This window comes from Sceloporus occidentalis, unplaced genomic scaffold (genome assembly GCF_023333645.1).
Source record: "Sceloporus occidentalis isolate IW3139 unplaced genomic scaffold, rSceOcc1.0.p SCAF_29, whole genome shotgun sequence".
Taxonomy (NCBI): domain Eukaryota; kingdom Metazoa; phylum Chordata; class Lepidosauria; order Squamata; family Phrynosomatidae; genus Sceloporus; species Sceloporus occidentalis.
In genome coordinates, this window is record NW_028317009.1 from 756,949 (window position 1) to 777,092 (window position 20,144).

Genomic DNA, 20,144 nt, shown 5'->3' on the forward strand with positions numbered 1-20,144 from the left:
TAGGGCTCTTTAGGTAAATAATGCAGTTACTTACATTGTGTACCCTAGGACTCAGTGGATACAGTGTGCCCCATTGTTTGTGACTGTTTAGAACAATAGTTTTTTGTATCGATTTGTTTACATCCTGGCACAGTTAAGTGTTTAAACACCGTTATAACTTGAGCAAACGCATTCCACAACTACGTGGGCCGTACATGGTCAAAATGCAGCTTTTGTGGGAAAAAAAAAAGATTTTGGCGCATTATAAAGCACCGTAGTTTATTTTGTATTTGTACATTGGGCTAGCACTTACATAAGTCTCCAAAGAATCAGCTTGCAATCAGTATCCCTTTTGTGGTTTGTTCATGCAGAGTTCTGGTTTCACTGCTTAGCAGGGAGTTACAACTCGGTGACGAAAGAGGTGCATTTTCCAGAATGTACCATAATATTTAATTATAACAAATAATATTTGTGTACTTCAGACATGGGGGGACGTAGTTGCACCTCATGTCCAAATAATTGTGATTAATACGTATGGGTGGTTTTAAAAAGATTTAGGAAGTCACATGTACCTGCACACGGACTGTTAAAAAAAACTTTACACTTAGCGTTTTCACATACGTGACATCACAAAGCAAACACATTACACAGCGTACAGTACCTTTTAGCACAGAGTATATAAAGTGTTAAAGAAGTTTTTTTTCCCAACAATTGCACTTTTTTAAAAAAACTTATTTATTGAACAATAAGATTTGTGTGTTTTGGTTTTTTTTTGTCACCACCTTGTTTTTTAATGAGGAATTAACACATCAAACAACTCCACCCAGACAGTAATTCCGCAGCGGGACTCAACATGTGAGTATTTCCGGTATTTTCCCCGGTCTGTCTGTTGAAAGACTTCACACATCACATTATAATAGCATAGCAAACATTAAAAAAATTAAATCGTAATGATGTGTATCAAATAAACTAAGAGAATAGAGGACACCCCTTACCACACACACACAATTATTACATGAATGTGTGATTAGCAGAAATATTTTATGGGAAGATTAAATCTGGGAAAATAATTGTGTCAACAAAGTGTTGTTGAGACCTGAACCTCTCTCCACCCCATCTATCACATGTCAGCATTTGTTGAAAAGCTAATGGACATCTTTAATTTCACTTTAGACTGACTGGCATCTGTTATACAGCATTCACAGTTTGCTAAGAAAGCGTTGTGGTCTTATCTGTTTTAATGTAAAAAATAACAGATATTAAATCAACCATTGTGTAAATGTCTTCACGTTTTATTGAAGTCTCTGAAACCTCCCTGTGCTTTGCTGAGCGTTTCTATGTGAAATAGTATGCAGAGCATCTGAGCCTCGCTCGCTACAATGATTTAGATATGATAATACCTTAACTGACCGGCTGCTATCTCAGTGGCACAGATGGGCTTTGGCTGGGTTCTGTCCAGGTACTAAGGGATCACGCAACGACCTAGCGCTGCCAACAGCAAACAGGTAAGATTACATGCAGAATTTGTAGCTCAAACATTGCTCGGATTTTTACAGAAAAAATAATCAGTGGCCGAGACACAAGTTAAATCTCAAGACAAAACTATTGGCGTGAGTGCAGATATACATTGTTTTATGTGAGTTATGAATCTGTACTGTCTGGAAATATATATATATATATACACATATATATATATATATCTTGGTCCAGACTGTCCGTTTGGCACACAGAGTAAGAACATGGAGAGCTGCTAGGCTGGTGTGCCAATACATGATGGAACACATATATGTAGTTTAAGTGATGTAGATGCTACATCAATCCTGTCTACATTTTGAGCTAGAATAATGCAAATTGCAGGAAATGACACTGTATGAAAGCATCTTAGAAAACCGAAAATTACAATGAAATCCAATGATAATTAGCATAGAAGTCACAGTTCTAACTCTGTCACTAACCACGGATCACTCGGACCGAGCAGGCTAGCTGCGTTATAACTATAGTGGTGTGAGTTAGTTCAGTGGTTTATTACAGTGATAGAAAATGCATTTCCAGTATCTAACGTGCTGTTTGAAACATTTATTACAATCTTGCTTGTCTTCTGAAATATACATTACAAAAATAAACAGGTAACTTTGTTTGATTTAGTAAACTGTGCAAGAGGCAGTCTTTCCATTGTTACATGTATCATTTCAAATAATCATATACACCCCAAGCAGCGCATGTTCTTGGGCAAAAGTATCGACTTGAATGCAAGTTCTCTCTCTTAACACGCTTATGCGATCCCATTTTGAAGCACAGAACCTAAAAATGCAGTGACGTCATTCGTGATAGGCAAATGAAAAGTCCCAGAATCCCTTGCAGCTTGGGTGGCTGGCATCTCTCTGCAGACTCTTGTGGTTGACGTGTTTTACGAACCGCATGGTTTCTTTGTCTCTGTAGACCAAGGCTAGACAATTGGTCTCTGGATATACGGTGAGGAGCTGGGAAAATAAAAAACTGATTGCTAGTAAGTGTTGCGAAATACTCCATCAACACAAAACTAATTACTTTATCCTGTTTTGGACCCGTCCGTTTATCCACAAAGGGAATTTGTTAATAAAATCATGTCCAATAAATAATTTTTTATATATTTACCTCCTCATCTTCTTCCTTTGCAATATAAGAAGTGAATCCTCCATACTCTTCTTGCCAGTCTAAATAATAATAAGAGTTATAAAACGCTGAACTCTAAAGAAACATTACGGTAATATGTGTCAACTACAAGAAGCGTGCGACCAGATGGCTTCTAGACAGACGGCTGAGAAGTCAGAGCCAACTAAGCAAACTGCTTTATACTTACACCTGTTTTTTAATGTCTTGATTCAAATAACTTTGACTTTATAAATGTTAAGAAATAACTGATTAAGTTGGAAACTGCACCAACAATGCTTGTGCTGCCGCAGCTGTAGTCTACCACAAAACTTATAACAATGTTATTTTCAAGGAGAAAGAAATTCCAGTCTATACATTTACAAAACTACAAAACCATTTATGGGCCACAAAAACAATGGCGATCATTTGATCCCAAAACTAACCAGTTCAGACACTAACCATCACACCCAAAGAAGAGCAGCAGGTCCAGTGCAAATTCATAGCGTTCCGGGTCGTGGTCGTGAATCAAGGTGTAGTGACCGTGACGCCAGTGCCGTAGTTCTCCGCTGCACAGAGGAACCTTCTCGCCTTATAGCGGAGGGAGAAGAAGAGGAGATTAATTTAAGACGTCCCTTCAACAGCAAAGAACCGACGACATTTAGACACGTGTCCTATGTATGCTTACTTTCTTCCAAATTGTTCCTAGGCTGTACAGCTCTGGCTTCAGAGTCTGAGGATGTTGTACCGTTGCTCGTGGATGGTCCAGGTCCTTCCTCTTCATCAGAATCATCATCATTTCCAGACAAGAAATGCAGCTTAAGTCCAGTGAGGTTGGAGAGCAGCAGGAAAAAAGCTTCTGACCCGAGCAGTTCCATGCAGTTACTGATCACTTCCGGGAGATCGGCAGCAGCTCTTTCATAACATCTACGGGACAAGCAGAGCGACAGGTGAATAATTACAAACTCATCCTAATTGTGTTCTTACCCTCCACACCATAATATAGATGCAGGATAAGGAATCCCCGTGGGTCCCTGTTGACCCTCATGCAACCTCCAACCACGAGTGGTCTCCTTGGCTCCACAGTCATCTCCTTACCTTCGGTTTGGAGGGCCAAGCTTCTCCCACTTGATATTCTGACTCTCAAGAGCTGCACACACTTCGTTGAACTTATGTTCCTAAAAGGTACAGACCTTCATGAAATCTTAAAAAGCATTTTTAAACACATTTGTTTGGCCTTCCAATGTGTCCTTATTTTCCTTTCATACTTTCTCCTAAGGCTGAATGGCCAAAATCCATAATGTTGCCCACCTTCTTCCCAACCATCTCAGTAGCCAATCACTCTTGCTTAATTCTATTTTTGGCTTGCATTGTACAAACCTGAAGGAAGTTTTTCAGGAGCATCTCAGATCTTTCCTCAAACTCCTCTTGAATCTGAGCCTGAGAGTCGACAGACAGATAAACCGGGTTCACCCACTCATACAAGATCTCATGCTGGAGGGAGCAAGTAGGCCATAGATTAGCGGAAACCTGGCATATGACATTCCCACGGGCACCAGGATTAGGCTGCCAATCAATAACAAGATCTTACATCATGTGGTATGTGGGGACTGCGGAGAGGTATCGGGTCAAGGGACAGAGGAGGCCTTTCCAAAGAGGGTCCATAAAACCAACCGCTGACGGACAGGCGGCATTTTCCCTCACGCAGCACCTCCGATACCTTGAAAACAGAAACAAGTAATAGGAGAACACAGTAAACGGAATCATATGTTGTACAAATGCATTACTACAGTAATGATACTCAGTGAGACGCTCGATTAACATACTAAATGTAGTAGGTCATACTTTTGATCGGTTATTGGGGAGAGAGCACATTTTTTTTGTATTGTGACCTCAGAATGTATATTTTTTCGCGATTTGACATTTAAGCCAAATTTATCCAGAACCTCTTATATTGCTAAAGGGGAAAAGCCGATTCTGCCACAAAGTAATAGTCTTCATTAGATCATCACTTAAAAAAAAAAAAGGCAGAAGACCTCTGAGGCTCTCATCACAGTAGGAAGATCCACTATGCCATACTCTTTAAAGTAATATAGTATCAGCACAGTTTCATTAGATGTAATATACAGTAGAAAATTGAGCTATTCTGTCCTAAATTTGTGCCCCGCAGCCTCTCTATGTCGAATGTGAAATTTCCAACCTACAAAAACTACTTGTAGTCTATTTAAGATTGCTTGGATAATAGGGAAACACGTTAACTACGTTTCCCGTGTATTTTCAAGTATTTCTCACCTGATGGAATGAAACTGGAGACACCTCAAAGAAAACCAGTGAGTTCCACTGGGGAATCAGAGACTTTACGATGGGTCCAGGCTGTATGCATTCTGCAAGGCCAAAGAACAATCACTTTAGTGCACTGCAGGTACTGTAGCAAGTATAGCACTGTATACAAAGATATCTAAAAGTTGCTTTTTTTAGGGGTGGGGGGGGAGTACTGGACTACACGAGATTAATGATGCATTAATGATTTTTATGTCAAGGTTTTAGTTCTCTCCACGGCAGCTTTTTGTCAAGGCATTTGAAATGCCACTCTTGGTAAACCTTACCCAAGGAGCAAGCCTGTTGGAAGACTCTGTTAAGATGAGGAAGAAAGACAGACTTACCATCTGTGCTGTACAAATCAAGGGATCCACCATCTGCCTCGGCCCATTCAGGAACCAGGTACAGGATAAAAGCAAATCTCCTTCCTTCTAGCTCATCATCGTGACACAGCAAAGTATCTACGAGAGAGGGAAACACATGGTTAAAGTGTCCAACTCTTGTATGTCTCTATTTTAGCCTATGTCTCGAATGTCTATTTACCTGTGTAGTCATACCGTGCGCAGGACATGTCAACCGTCTTCTCCAGCTTCACGTTAGTAACCTCAGAAAGCCACTCACGGAAGTCCTCAAACAGCACCTGTCTGAATCACAATAAAAAAATCAAATGTGAATAATTTCTATTGTAACTGTGGCCAATCAAGTGCGTCACAATAATAGTAGATGCTCTTCTCACCTCAACGCCCTGATATGTGGCTCCTTCCGCTTCTTCAGATCCTCTGACTAAGGAAGAGACATTAACCGATCAATAAAGAATCTACGGACACATGTAACATCTTCAACACTCTATGCCAATAATCTTAATGTCCTCCGAGAATCTGCCCTCTGTACAGCCTCCCTGCAGCTCTCCTGCCCCGTTCCAACCTGTCTGAACTTGTAAAGGTCATTGGATTTTTCTTTGAACTTTAATCCCAGCAGTTCATCTTTCAGTTCCTCTAGGAATGATGCGCTTTGGACAAACGGTTGGATCACGCAGTGCGGGAACGGGACTGAATCCAACGTAACCGAACCTAGGAGAGGAGAAGGCCAGTGAGATAGAATAAGATATACATAGTGTAACCCAACAGAGTGACATGTGGACAACTCTTAGGTATACGGCGCTCTTGAAACCCAGTCCATAGACATTGTTTATCCCCATTGTATTGTAGAAGAGTATGTGCATAAATACCCCGACCTGTCTGGGGAAATTCTTAAATGTGTTACTTCATGGGATGCTCACTGACTTCTCTTTTGCGGAGTTATATATTTAGATCTTGCATTAGGGCATTCGTAGAAATAACTGTGGCGTTGAGTATCTGGCGGGGGTCCTTCTGATGGAAGAATATTCCAAGACGTTCATCATGCTTTCACACCCATGTAGATAAGCTTTAATGTCAAGTTTAATTACAGAATGCTATTAGGGATGGCAGGTTTTGCTCCATGATACTCCCAGTAACATGTATTATTTAATTCTTATATGTATTCTCTGTGAGCGGAACGATGACACAGAATCTAGAGACTTAAATGAAAATCAAAGGGTTACCATATCAATGATATTTCTATTGCTAACTTGTCTGGACTTTGCGCATGCGCGTTGTTCGTGTATTGTACCATTGGCTAGTAGCCAGTAATAGAGTAGGTGGCTGTGACTCTGCCCATTCAGCCATGTGTCACTCACCATACTGCCCTGTCTCCTTCTTCTCCCATGCTTTCCGTGCTGCATCCCTGCCAGCCTTGTCTGTCAGATTCCAGGACAGCTCTGCCTTCACCTCCCGTTTACCCTTCTTGCTACTTGGGTCACCATCTGCCCCCTGCCTTCTTTTGCTACTCATGGCTCTGGTGACTACAATTCCCAGAGACCTTTGCGAGAAAAACTCGCTCACTAAAAAACATCTTCCTACTACTTCCGGGATGGTATTGATGTCGACAAAATGTGACGGAATTGGCGAAGGTTCCGGATGTGACGCCATTCCTCTTCCGGGGAACCATTGTCCGTTCGTTTTGTGGTCCTGAAACCCAACTACAGATTCCACGGAGCCGGTTATTTGTGGGCTGCCAGGTTTCCGGATACCCGCTGTTTGACTCCCGGCTCTTAGGATGTCGGTGCTGCCCCCAAACCGCTCCCAGACCGGGTGGCCCCGCGGTGTAAACCAGTTCGGGAATAAATACTTGCAGCAAACCAAGCCACTGACTCTGGAGAGGACCATAAACCTGTGAGGACGGGCCCGAGGGGTGAGGGGAGGGTCGCCATGCGGAAAGCTAGCTCGTTTGAAACTTTACGACTGCTCATCACCGCCATAGAAGCATTAGCTGGCTGGGGGTAGTGAGAGTCGTGCAGTGCTGTAGAGGAACAAATCTGTCAACTTTTTTGTGTGACTACAGAGCCCGCTGGGGGTTGTGGATTAATTGGTGGAAATATTTGCTAGTCCCTGATTAAAATGTCTGTAGAGCGGTGTACTTGTATAACTGCACATATTATTCCTCCCCATTATTATACATAGGCTGTTAGCGCTTGATAAATAAAAGTCTACATACGTGTGCGGGACAGAGAAGGAGCGCGTGTGGGATACATCGGAGAGAGCAAACCGACGCTTGTATAATAATCGTTCATAAGCTTTAATTAAAGCGGATCGGGCTCCTCCGTAGGTCCAGCCTCGGAGATATTATTGTTGATGCTTTTAGTTCCGCTGTCAGATCATACATACTGTTTGCCCCCCCCGGTGCATTACTGACCCCCTCGGGGAAAGGTACTTGTTGAATGTTTTACAATCAGCGTCCTTATTTTTTTTTCCAGATATCCTCTTACAAATTACACGTTTGGCACGAAGGAGCCCCTGTACGAGAAGGACAGTTCGGTGGCTGCGCGCTTCCAGCGCATGCGGGAGGAGTTTGATAAAATCGGGATGAGACGGACGGTCGAGGGGGTTCTCATCGTACACGAGCACAGACTACCCCATGTTCTCTTATTGCAGCTGGGTACCACCTTCTTCAAACTGTGAGTCCTTTAGTGACATCACTGGCCATGTCATTGTCATTGTGATATGAATCATGATGGCGCCTTATCTCAGAACCATTGGTGTGAAAACATTCGACAACAAGTGCACCATCTGTGGTTTATTACAATTTTTTTTTGTAACAAAATTAGTTGTTTTATCTTGAATTGATTATTTTATTTCCATAAATAAAAATAATAAAAAAATAATCTGATGAATAAATTGAGTATTCTGTCACGTTTCCATTTAACACTGATCTTAACTATAAACAAACGTCACTAGTCCTTTACATTGTAGCGGTGGGTACAGTTAGTGTCTGAATTACGACAGGGCAATTATTATGCAAACGTTAAGGGATATTTGCCACAAAGTATTGTGTTAGCAAGGTGAGGTAACAAAACAGAATCCAACAAGTTTTTGTTTTTTATATTATGTTTTTATGTCTAATATCTCTCTCCCTCCCTCTCTCTCGTTCTTTTTCTCTCTATATGTGTCTCTTAAGTGTAATAATTAAAATTCTATCTTTTCGCAGACCTGGGGGCGAGCTGAACCCTGGAGAGGATGAGGTGGAAGGCTTGAAGCGTTTGATGACAGAAGTGAGTTATATTGCAACTTGGTCTGATTATTTTCATGCAAATGGTTTCGCTATACAATCTTGGAAATGTCGCACTGCTAAAAATGTTCTACTTAAATTAGATATCTGTCTCTATTAGAAATGTAGATTTTGATGGCACATAAGACCTGTCCCATCTGGTCCCCAGTTTTTGTAGGGGTAATTACTGAGGAATAATACACGTCTGCGTGTCGGGGAAAGCAGCGAGATTGGATGGGATAGGTGGGCATTTTGTGGGTGTCGTGTCAATGTGTGGTCTCTTGGCTAGTAATGGAGTTTAATACGTTTTGTCGTATGTTGTAGATCCTAGGCCGTCAGGATGGCGTGCAGCAAGATTGGGTCATTGATGACTGCATTGGAAACTGGTGGAGGCCAAACTTTGAACCACCTCAGGTTTGTATTTAAATACTTACAAAAGCTTGTGTATGTGCGGTCAGCCAGTAAGTGCTGCCATATTGTATTCCTAACAAGTAATCGAAGTAACCATTTTAATCACAAGAAATACATTAACTAGCCATTTATTTTCAGATAACTAATATTTAAATTATGGTTTTTGCTAAATAGTGAATCAAACCTCTCCCAGTTTCCCTGTCTCTCAGCAAATTCTTTCCCCCCCCCCAGTATCCATACATTCCAGCTCACATTACGAAACCTAAGGAGCACAAGAAGCTGTTTCTGGTGCAGTTGCAAGAAAAAGGTAATGCTCAATGTTTAAGAATGTGGGGCAATTCATTCATAGGACACAGTGGTGGCATAAAATTATTATAAGAACATCTTCAATCCAGTCTCTGAAACCCTGTCCAAAAAACACTGGATACTACCGTGATGTTAGCAGTATGTCTTATCTCTTGCCTTCTTTATTCATTAGCGTTATTTGCTGTCCCGAAGAACTACAAACTTGTCGCTGCTCCGCTGTTTGAACTATACGACAATGCCCCCGGTTACGGCCCGATCATTTCCAGCCTCCCGCAGCTCCTAAGCAGGTATCAGTTCAGCATTTCTACCATTGGGAGTATATTGGGTTGTACAGTCGCTCTTCTTGTCTAGCTGCAGCCTGTTATTTTCAGGATGGATTCTGACGGCTTCTGTTCTGCCAAAAGCAGGTTAGCGTTGAATGAACGTGTCTTCTGTACAAATCTGTGAATTACTGTGATCTGGAGGCGAGAGACTGAGCATTGTGTATGATAGCTGACAGTATCATGGAATGGTGTGAAGTTGTACATCTGTGTTGGGATATACTGTCTCCTTCCGAATATTTGAAGGGAAGGACAGTCACCTCTATAGTGTACATGGATGCACCATTCACAGGAAAGGGGAATAATGGCTGAACCGACATGGCAAAATTATCCAAATAGCTCCCGTATTTAAGGTACCAAAAACCCCTGAGGTGCTGCGCTCTTACACCTTTATGGATATCCGAGATGTGCTTGTAGAGAATGTGCAGAGCTAGAATAGTACAAAATTATTTTTTTATTTTTTTATTTCTGTATTTATTTTTTTTACAGGTTCAACTTTATTTACAACTGAGAACGATCAGTCTCTGGAGCAGGACATTGCATGAATGAAGCGGTCTCTGTGAGCACAGCTTTATAAAGTGGGACATCTGAAGTTGACAAAGATGTTGGTTTTTCCTTTTCCTTTTTTTTTTTTTCCCCCCCTCCCAAAAAAAATAAATTTGTGACACCCGCTATCAGAATAGGACTGTGCAGCGGCGGGGTGTTTATATAGTGTTTTTATTTTTTTTATTGTGTTCCATTATATGTGTCACTCGATTTTCTAACAATTAAAACAGGATTCTTTCCAACCCTTGTCTTTCTTTTTGTACACGGCTTTTTTTGATGCGTTAATAAAACCATCTTTAAAACTCATCGGGCAAAACCTCCAAGCTATGGAATTGCAGTGTTGATGAAGATGCGTTATTCATACCTACCCTGTGCCAATACGGTAGCGCTATGGGCTTAGATCCCACTGGTTTTCGAGCAGCGTCATGGTGGGTTTTTAGCACCGTTTGTCCGCTCTAATGTCCGTGTCACTGAATTCTCAATGTCACGTGCCCAAAAAACTCTCTAAACTGACGATAATATGTCCCGGATGCCCAAGTTGTGACTCCGAAATGTTAATGAATACAAAAGTGGCTATGTGTGAAAAGCAATTCTGGTTCAATGTTTTATGGGGTCTTATCACCATAAAAACCAACTAGATGTCTCAGACTGTTCTATGGGTTGCTGTGGCGATAACACCGCTTTAAAAAAAAACTTGTGGATGGAGTGTAGGTACAGTGCAATGAAAAAAAAACCTGCGCTGTATTTATTAACATGCCGTAATGCCGTAACATGGGGCAAATAACTCCTGGTTACCCTACCCCTTGGTGTCCAGTTACACGCCCCCCCGCGTTAGCCTGCAATTCCTGCCCAGGCTGCACTTCCCGGCTGTCACCACGAGAGGGCGCAAGCTCACCGGGGAATAGAGCAAAGCTGCCGCGGAGTTGCAGGACACAGTCTCCGGTATACGAAAAGACAGGCGGTCCGGGGCAGAAGCCAAAAGGTCGATTCGGACTGTCCCCTTTGGCTGCCGTGTTGTGGGGTCTCTGGTTCGGCGTGACGGGTCGTACTTTCCCTCCCCGAGGCCTCAGCGTGACGTGGAAATGCCGCTGCTGTTCCTGGAGCGGTTCCCGTGGCCCAGCTTGCGGACGTACACCGGCCTGAGCGGCCTAGTGCTGGGCCTGAGCGTCCTGAGCGCTTACCGCAGCCTGAGCACCGAGCTGGCCGAAGACGAGGAGAGCTGGCCGCAGCTGGCCGGGGAGCTGGGCCGGTACCTGGTGTCTGACAGCCTCGGGGTGTGGGTGAGTGCGGGCTGCGGGGCAAGCAGCGAACCTTCCGCTGGTTTCCATGGTGACTGCTCCACATTTAGGACTTTGCCCTAAGACCTTGGGGTATAGATCTGGAGAGTACAGCATACGAGCTCAATAGAAGTAACATATGGCCATACGCCTATCCCATTCATGTTGAAATGCCCTCACTGTATTAGCCTCTACCACTTATACTGGGAGGCTGTTCCCCTCATCCACCACCCGCTCAGTAATGTACATATTATGATGCTGTTATTGTGTACACAACGTCTGTCTCCTTATTATTTCATGGGGATGTTAAGGAACGCGCTGTACACCCAGCAGCAGCAGCAGCAGCGATCAGCCTGCGCAAGCCGGACGTGTATAACGCGTGTGCGGCAGTCATCGGGTATCACTCGTTAATACGGGTGTATTTAATGAACGAGGAGCAGGCAGGCCGTTTCCATAGGGACTGCTCCACGTTTCGAGCTTTGCACCTTCGGCGCTCGCCATCGATGTCTGTAGCTGGACTTTAGCCCGATGAAGGGCCGGTGCGGACGCAGCTCGTGTTTAGGTTGGGCTGACATATTTCTGTAATCTAAGCTTCAACTGTGTCAATATGTGTTTAAAGTGTTTATAATTCTGGGGTTCTGCCTTGAAAACACAACAGTAATAATAGGCAGAGCGTTCTGACGGGGGGGAGCGGTGATGTCATGGCAGATGCTGTGATGTCACGCGCAGCAGCTGCTTCCTCTATAAGCCGGTGTTATTGCGCAGTCCCCATCCCTCGCTCGTACGTTTACAAACTCGCACCATAGCGGTATAATTACCTACATTAGAGCATCAACTGAATGGTCGACCAGTTGCCGTGGTGATTGCACCAGAATTGCTCTTTATACCAACATTTGTGCAGAGAATGTCCTCTCTCCCCGCGTTGTGTGACACCTGCTTTCCCCTGTTATGAATAAGAAGTTCGGGGGGGGGGGTGATCGGGCTGAAGTTATTTGAATTGCGTTGTTACAGCGGCAGTCCCCGAAAGTGCTGCGTGCCGCCTCTGCCGGTAATCTGCTCCCTTTCTCTCCCCGCAGGTTCTGGTGAATACAGTGTGCTGCCTGCTGATGCTGATCGCAAAGCTGATCCAGCGTGTGGTGTTTGGCCCCCTGCGTGTCAGCGAGCGGCAGGTGAGTGGGGTCCGACCCGTCTGCTGCGTCCACGCTTCTCGGTGGGCTTTCTAGGAACTGTTGTGATGAAGGGATACGCGCGGGACGGTGCTTTTGGTACCCCGCGCGGGGCGGGATTCTCTGCCCTCCTGTTTGAAGTCACCGAATAAACATCTGCTTTTTCTCTCCTTTTCCCCCAAAGCATCTGAAAGACAAGTTTTGGAACTTTATCTTTTATAAGTTCATCTTCATCTTCGGGGTTCTGAACGTGCAGACGGTGGAGGAGGTGGTGCTGTGGTTCCTGTGGTTCGCCGGCCTGGTCTTCCTCCACCTTATGGTCCAGCTGTGCAGAGACAGATTTGAGTATGTAAGTACATCCTGGCGCGTTCCGCCAAGTCAGGGGTGTCCAACCTGCGGCCCTCCAGCTGCTGCAGGACTACATCTCCCATACTCCTCTGCCAGGCCCTTAGCTGAAAGAGGATTGTGGGAGATGTAGTCCTGCAGCAGCTGGAGGGCCGCAGGTTGGACACCCCTGCTCTACGTACATGCGCCAGCTCATCGAACCCGTCTCTTCTTCTCCGTACAGCTGTCCTTTTCTCCCACCACGCCGATGAGCTGCCACGTGCGGGTTCTGGTTCTTCTGAACGCCATGCTGGTGGTGTGCTGCGCTCTGGCCGTGCTCTGCGGGTTCGCCGGATACGCACACGGGATGCACACGCTGGCTTTCATGGCCGCCGAGGTTGGTTTGCACTTTATACCAAGTAGTGGAGCGATGTGCCTGCGCTGGCTTCCGTCTCTCCTTAGGAAACTTTAATAACGGTCCTCATGCTTGAGATTTTATGATTCCGGCGAGAGATCTATTCGCTGATTTCTGATATTAATTGGCTTTTGGGTGGGATATGTTTGTAAAATGTGCTGTGATGAATATGTGGATGAATCTGTTAAATAACCTCGGTACGGCCATAGATGTCTCTATCGTGAGTGCCCGTTCCGTTATTGACGTTCTGCAATAAAAGAATAGGACTAGCCTTATATAATAAATGCACGTTAATGTATATGATAGGCTCTGCCTGAAACACCTATACTTCCCACCAGCTGATGGGATCATTGGGATATATCGCCCGTTAGCTAGTCCAGAGTACTCTGAGTGGATCTGGTAAAATCCTCGCATGAACAAGTGAGATTTTCCTGGTGAAACTGTTTTCTCTCTGTCAATAATTTGTAATAATGAATAAAATGCCGGCTGCTGTGAATACATTCTCCTCTCCCGAATAGAGTCCGCCTGCCTGCTGACACTTGCTGTGCTGGTCGTGGCCCCTAATGCTTCTGTCCCTCTTGTTTTAGTGTATACTGGTGACAACAAGAACGGCTCATGTAGTGTTACGGTAAGTACCGAGATATAATCATCTTTTTAATTCTTTATTTTCATGGCTTTGCTGTTTTTAAGACATTGTAAAGTACAAGGGCCGTGTCTCCTAGTAAGTGAATGATGCATGTGTGTGTGAATGATGTGTGTGCATTATACACAGTCATACACATTAGGCATTAGGCTGCTATCACTTCACGTTTGCTTTGCCCAGTCATTATTCTTCATCCTGAGCGGTGTTGGCTTTGGAGCCGCGTGCTGATTATAGTTTGTGGGTATTTTTTTTCTGTTGTAGCTATGTTATTCATCTTTGGGATCTCAATCATGAAGGCACATGGGAAGGAAAAGGGACATACGTGTATTACACAGACTTCGTCATGGAGCTCGGTCACCTGTCTGTGGACCTGATGCATCATATTCACATGCTGGTCTGTAATATGGCGCAGGAACCTGCTTTCTTGGCTTTCCTCTGCTGTACTTTTCTGATCTTTTCTCACGTCTGCCTTTCTTCTGTGGCAGGCGCTTTATTCTGTACACCCCCATTACCTGTCAGCTTTGCCATGAGTTCTTCCACTGCCAGAGTGGGAAAGCTGAAGGTAGAAACTGGCCTGGAGCTCTCTATCCCAAACCCTTCACTTAGATATCTCACCCCCGTTCTTGTTCTTGGTTCATTGTCCACACACAATGTTCTGATGATTGGGATGCTAAACATACGCAGCTCATGTCCTTCTTCTTTTTGTCTTAGTTGTTTGGTAATATTTGGCTCTCAATGGCCAGTCTGGTGATCTTTATGCAACTCCGACACCTCTTTCACGAGCTGCAACGCAGACTGCGCCGCCACAAGAACTACCTGCGAGTCGTTGGCAACATGGAAGCTCAGTAAGTAATTGTGGGACGCGTGTAGAACGCGTGAGGGTTTGTATGGTCACGTTTATATCGTACATAACATTTACTTACCTGACCGCTTAAGGACAGAGCTTTTGAAATGTAAAGATACAGTTCTGGGGATCAGGCAATTACAAATGGCTGTTTCTGGGGAAGGCAGACAATGCTCTTCTGTACTGTAAGAGGAGGCCAAAGTAAGACAAGCCTTTTAGTTCAGCCTGTAGACTCCGCGTAGATATAGTGGGTTGCTGGGCTGTGGGATGTATGTTCGCACCCAGTACTCAAGGAGGTAGCTTGTGTTACTCCTGATGTTTTGTACAGTCATCCCAGATGCATTTTTCCCCTTTCTGAAGTTTTTCTGTAGCGACCCCGGAGGAACTGGAAGCCAATAACGACGACTGTGCCATCTGCTGGGATTCCATGCAGTCTGCACGCAAACTGCCCTGTGGGCATCTCTTCCACAAGTAGGGATCTTATTCATTTATTTTGTGTTATCTGCTAAGCTTGTTTTGTGGGCATGAATTAAAGCCCCTTCCAGAATGTCAGTCTGAGCTCAGAATTCTGGTTAAAGCCTTCCTGCGGCTAATTTGGGGTGGTGTAAGCCTGGTTCTTGTCGTTGGTTCAGTGATATGGGTGAATGTATGACTTGTGAATGACCGCTAAGAGTTGCTCGTCTCTTTGTTAGTTCATGCCTCCGCTCCTGGCTGGAACAAGACACTTCATGCCCAACTTGCAGGATGTCTTTAAATATGGCGGATGGCAACAGAGCCCCAGGAGAGCCTCAAAGGGACAACACTGACCAGAATATGATGCCCCTGACCGTGACGGACGCACGATCCCGCTTGAACCATCATAACCACTTCTTCCATTTTGATGGTGAGCCTCGTGCTCTATGAAAATGTGTTTTTTTTTATTCCAGTGTTAAAAAAGGATTTATTGGCAGAGGATAGAGAGGATTAAGTAACTTTAGGGGCTCCAGACAATGTTTGAATTTTTTTTTTTTTTTTTACCTGTGTCCTTTTCCTCGTAGGCTCACGATTTGCCAGCTGGCTGCCAAGCTTCTCGGTGGAAGTGATGCATACTACGAATATCTTGGGAATAGCACAGGCTCATAACTCACAGCTAAACGCCATGGTGAGAAATGACACGGAGTGCACTCGGAGAATGTGTGTGCTGCAAACGGGCTTATTCACTAAAGCAGGAGTTTTACGGCTTTAGTGAACCGACCTTAAAGCGTGAAATGAAGTCTTGCATGTGTTACCTTGGCATCGTACCCTTTATCTAAAAAAACGTCCTGCAAACCCGCATTTCTGCTTGTTTAATGCATAGTTGTTACTAACGAACCTTTACAATATCTACTGGGTATTAATGCTATTGTGGGTATCATGTACGGGATCTCCAAAATCCACTGTGTCTGTTTCTGAACTCAGATATGTTTCTTGTGTGTGTCTCTCCCCAGGCACAGCAGGTTCTAGACATGTTCCCACAGGTTCCGTATCACCTGGTCCTGCAAGACCTGCAGCTCACTCGCTCAGTAGAGATGACGACGGATAATATTTTGGAGGGTCGTATACAAGTTCCTTTTCCCACACAGGTAAGAGCCCACGCAAACACAAACCATTTTCATTCTGGAATTGCATGCACCCCATGTTTGGAACAAGTACGTTATCTTCCCATTTTCTAGAGGCCAGATGAAATCAGAATTGCGAATGACGATTCATCAGAAAGTAACAGCCAGACAGATCAGCAGGTAGGTCCTTGGTGATGAGGAGCAAAAACGGACATAATATACATTAAATAATATACCGTTTAGGTAAATTTTAATGCTAAATGCTCTCTGTGATCGTTTGTCTCCTTACTTCAGCCTGAGCGCGTTCCATTGGACTTGAGTCCAAACCTGGAAGAATGTGAAGAGTTTGGGGAAGCAGAGCCACCACCCAACGAGGCTGAAGACTTTGAGGCCAGAGGAAGCAGATTCTCTAAGTCTGCCGAGGAGAGGCAGAGAATGTTGGTTCAGAGAAAGGATGATATGGTTCAACTCGCTAGAAGGTGAGAGGGAAGGAAGTACAATCGTCAAGGAAAGGCAGTGTAGGGAGGGCAAGAACTGGGTAGCTTAGTGAATAAACCAAAAAAAAAGGGACAGTATGGTTAATTGGGCCTTAGAAGAGGTGTTTGGCCAGAAATGCTTTTCCCAAAGAGCTTTAATCTAGCTTTTCTGGAATATCAGCGTTTGACACGTCTGTAGGTTCCTGTCATAACGGTAAAGTCTTCTTTCCTGTTTTTCCCGCAGGCGTTATTTAATCAAAAGTCCTGAAGAACAAGACGACACCAGCGCATCATCGTCTGCCCGGAGTCCTTTCTCAGCAGAAGTGCCTCCAGATTCGGTGACGCTGCGCAGACGAATGCTGGCAGCGGCAGCAGAACGTCGGCTTCAGTCGGGGCAGTCTCCTGAGTGACCCCCAGAGCATGCGGATACCTCCTAACCCTCCTCCTCCTTGTACCTGAGGTGCACACACAGACTCCATTGCACCTTATTAAAGAGCTGTGTTGGCTCCCAGTCTCAGATTTTGTAACCTTATATTTTTCTGCAATATGTATAGATTATAATTGAATCTGCATCTTGATCCCAGACGCACAATTAGTGTTTGGGATGCCTCCACCTAGAACTGTCTACCCGTTCTCCAGGCACACGGGGAAACCTTCAGTATTTTAGACAGAGGAAGAAGACTCTGGTGAACCCAGAATCCTCTTATATTCTGTTTACCTTGAAGTATTCCCTGTCCGGGGACTGACCTAAAATGTTCAGCATGACGAAGCCTGGCACGGCCTCCTGGTGACTCCCATAGCGGCCGTGTCACGCAGAAGGTGAAACAGTTTTGCAAATAAAACTTATTTTTGCTAACCTGCAGCTCTCAGGTCCTGCCTTTTCACAAAGAGGACTCTTTGAACTTGTAGACTTTCTGCCTAGGACTAATGGGCTTCTCAATTGGTTGCAATGCAAACTTCTCATGTCGTTCAGCTGAACGATTGTGTTTTCTTTTTTATTAGAAGTGTTAAAAAGTTTGTGTTTAGGTGGAAACACAAAAGCAGGAAATAGACATGGCCGTCTGCAGCTGAGACATGCGCGGGGGCAAGCGATAGACAATTCGCTCCATCAGCCAGAATTGTTTCCAGACAGAAAGCTGCACAGGCACTCTTCGGCTTTCTAACTGCTACAGAGTTCAGTCTACAAGAAGTTGGTGATCAACCCATCATCCTTGTCAAACGTCGACTGAACAGTCCACCATTAATATGTAACAATTGGCCCACTGCATATAGTTTTCTTGTAGCCGATGGAATATATTTCTGTAATGGAACAAGAGGCAGTGAGTGTGCATTCTGTGAGTTTTATACTAAACTTCTTCTCGGGAACTGGCTTTCTTCCTGAGTAAGCAATACCGATTCCCCGCAAGCAGTCACCCGTCCTTATGTTTGGTTGTCTGTTGCACATTATACTCCCGTGTAACCCCTTGTTGGAAATGGTGCGTTGCTTTCGTTGGCGGTGGAGTCTCCGTTATGGGCACAGATGGCATTTCTCAATGAACATGCTAACAAAGCCCTGCGTGCATTCCCCATGTGTAACAACACGCAAGTGTTTCTTCCACTGTGTGTCTTTACATTTATACCATGTATGAATGTCGGAGGGTTCAGGTCGCGTCCAGCCTCGTTCAGAAAACATTTATAATGCCGCTGTTAACACGGGATGAGATTGCCTTGTGATTTGGGCTATTGCATTTGCTGGATTTTATTCTAATAATAAACATTTGATCAGTGTTACATTTATACTTTTCAGTGACTGTTGTGGTGTTTTACATGTTGTGAACATGTTCTTGGCCAGAGATGGGTACAGCATTGAGTGTATGCAATTCCAAAATAACGCCCCAGCGGGGACAAGGGTAAATTTACAACTAAAAACAACCAATTCCGTTCCCGGGATCAAAAATACCCTTATTATTACCCCACCCTAAAACATCACTTTTATTAACGTGTTTGTTAAAAAGTATAATCAAAAAAGATGCTTAAAAACACCAGTGTCACCAGTCCTACCGTAAAAGGTATACGTTACTGTGACATGAGAGCAAATGCCCACAGTCATATAACACTAATAGTATCAAATCATATATACTGTTGATGGCTGCAGTCCTAACAACAAGAATAATTGAATTATGACCAGTGACACGGGCTTATTAAAAACTCAGACAAATAGCCCCCCTGACATGTTTCGCTCCTCAGAGCTTCAGCAGAGGTCTGGGCTAATGGCTTCCGAAATGGAGACTGTTTGGCCTTATATCTCCTTTGTTAATGACATCACGGATTAGGGGAGGGAACAATCATATCCAATGGTCACCGATATATTAGATGTGTTGCCAAACCTGGCCAATTGCTTTAAAGGTAACTAAGCATGACATCACCCACATAGTCCAATAGAATTCCATACACATGATGGGCAGCGGTTCTCTCCAATTCCCAAAGGTGAACAATCAAAGAAATTGACTGACAGTTATTCTCACCAATCATTGATGTTCCTTGCCGCTCAGAACCACTCCTATTACTAGATCTCCTACCCGTTGTAATTCTTATTATTCACATTACACCCGGTTCACCAATACAAAAATTGCTGGGGGACATCATTTTAGCATACACAGTTATACGCATCACAATTGAATAATTCTCTTCCCAAATATCGTTATCACAATATAAGTCTCCATAATATAGTCATACCTCCCTATAAGGTAAGTAAATCATTATCAAATAGTCAATATTACAAATCAAAGAGAGTCCTATTATGAAACCTTCATTTAAACCTAGAGGACTCAGACTTTTGAGTCTATAGATCCACTTGGCTTCCTCTTTTAATAGTAATCGATCCAGATTCCCTTTTCGTGGACCAAGTTTAAGTTGGGAGATACCCCAAAACCTCAGAGACTCTAGATCTCCACCATGGAAAAAATTAACATGACGGGCCAAAGATGTTTCTTCTTTCCTCCTAATCGTGCCCAGATGTTGGGCTATACGTCTACGGAACTCCTGGATGTTTTCCCTAGGTACAATTTATCACAGCTACATTTAGCAGCATATACAATTCCCTTACTTTTACAATTTATGACTTGTCTGACTTCATAATTCCTGCCATCCACGGGATTCCGAAATGTTTTTACAGTAGGTAGATATTTGCAAAAACTACAATTCCCACATGAATGTGAGCCAACTAGTTGGGATTTCAGCCACGTTCCTTTCTCTTTTTTTATCAGTCATAAAATGACTATGTACAAGCATGTCTTTAAGATTAGGGCCA

The 20,144-nt window shown here is 43.9% G+C and overlaps 3 protein-coding genes across 3 annotated transcripts; 2 read left to right on the forward strand and 1 right to left on the reverse strand.

Moving 5' to 3' along the window:
- Positions 1 to 2,297: 2,297 nt before the first annotated feature.
- On the reverse strand, positions 2,298 to 5,988 carry LOC149299081 (prolyl 3-hydroxylase OGFOD1-like). Its single transcript, XM_089486478.1, is given in 12 exon segments — positions 2,298 to 2,459; positions 2,614 to 2,672; positions 3,070 to 3,193; positions 3,264 to 3,534; positions 3,706 to 3,785; positions 3,988 to 4,101; positions 4,199 to 4,327; positions 4,900 to 4,991; positions 5,271 to 5,387; positions 5,470 to 5,570; positions 5,663 to 5,709; positions 5,851 to 5,988. Coding segments are annotated over 10 exon segments (1,176 nt in total). The 5' UTR covers positions 5,498 to 5,570; positions 5,663 to 5,709; positions 5,851 to 5,988.
- Positions 5,989 to 7,062: 1,074 nt separating this feature from the next.
- LOC149299082 (cleavage and polyadenylation specificity factor subunit 5) lies at positions 7,063 to 10,098 on the forward strand. Its single transcript, XM_089486457.1, has 7 exons — positions 7,063 to 7,178; positions 7,760 to 7,960; positions 8,491 to 8,554; positions 8,875 to 8,964; positions 9,193 to 9,268; positions 9,440 to 9,554; positions 10,077 to 10,098. Exons 1-7 carry the CDS (start codon positions 7,063 to 7,065, stop codon positions 10,096 to 10,098), a joined length of 684 nt encoding a protein of 227 aa, XP_089342583.1.
- A 1,117-nt stretch (positions 10,099 to 11,215) lies between these two features.
- LOC149299083 (E3 ubiquitin-protein ligase AMFR-like) lies at positions 11,216 to 17,265 on the forward strand. Its single transcript, XM_089486577.1, has 14 exons — positions 11,216 to 11,413; positions 12,487 to 12,579; positions 12,761 to 12,925; positions 13,145 to 13,297; positions 13,903 to 13,943; positions 14,220 to 14,352; positions 14,670 to 14,803; positions 15,163 to 15,273; positions 15,495 to 15,685; positions 15,840 to 15,943; positions 16,269 to 16,403; positions 16,494 to 16,559; positions 16,674 to 16,858; positions 17,100 to 17,265. Exons 1-14 carry the CDS (start codon positions 11,216 to 11,218, stop codon positions 17,263 to 17,265), a joined length of 1,875 nt encoding a protein of 624 aa, XP_089342703.1.
- The last annotated feature ends 2,879 nt before the right edge of the window (positions 17,266 to 20,144 follow it).

Excerpts from the sequence above, each read along its gene's own strand:
- LOC149299082 (XM_089486457.1), top strand. The coding sequence starts at position 7,063 with ATGTCGGTGCTGCCCCCAAACCGCTCCCAGACCGGGTGGCCCCGCGGT. Across the intron at positions 7,961-8,490 it reads GGTACCACCTTCTTCAAACT|ACCTGGGGGCGAGCTGAACC; the intron begins GTGAGTCCTTTA and ends ATCTTTTCGCAG. Across the intron at positions 8,965-9,192 it reads CAAACTTTGAACCACCTCAG|TATCCATACATTCCAGCTCA; the intron begins GTTTGTATTTAA and ends CCCCCCCCCCAG.
- LOC149299083 (XM_089486577.1), top strand. The coding sequence starts at position 11,216 with ATGCCGCTGCTGTTCCTGGAGCGGTTCCCGTGGCCCAGCTTGCGGACG. Across the intron at positions 14,353-14,669 it reads TGCATCATATTCACATGCTG|TTGTTTGGTAATATTTGGCT; the intron begins GTCTGTAATATG and ends TTTTTGTCTTAG. Across the intron at positions 15,944-16,268 it reads ACTCACAGCTAAACGCCATG|GCACAGCAGGTTCTAGACAT; the intron begins GTGAGAAATGAC and ends GTCTCTCCCCAG.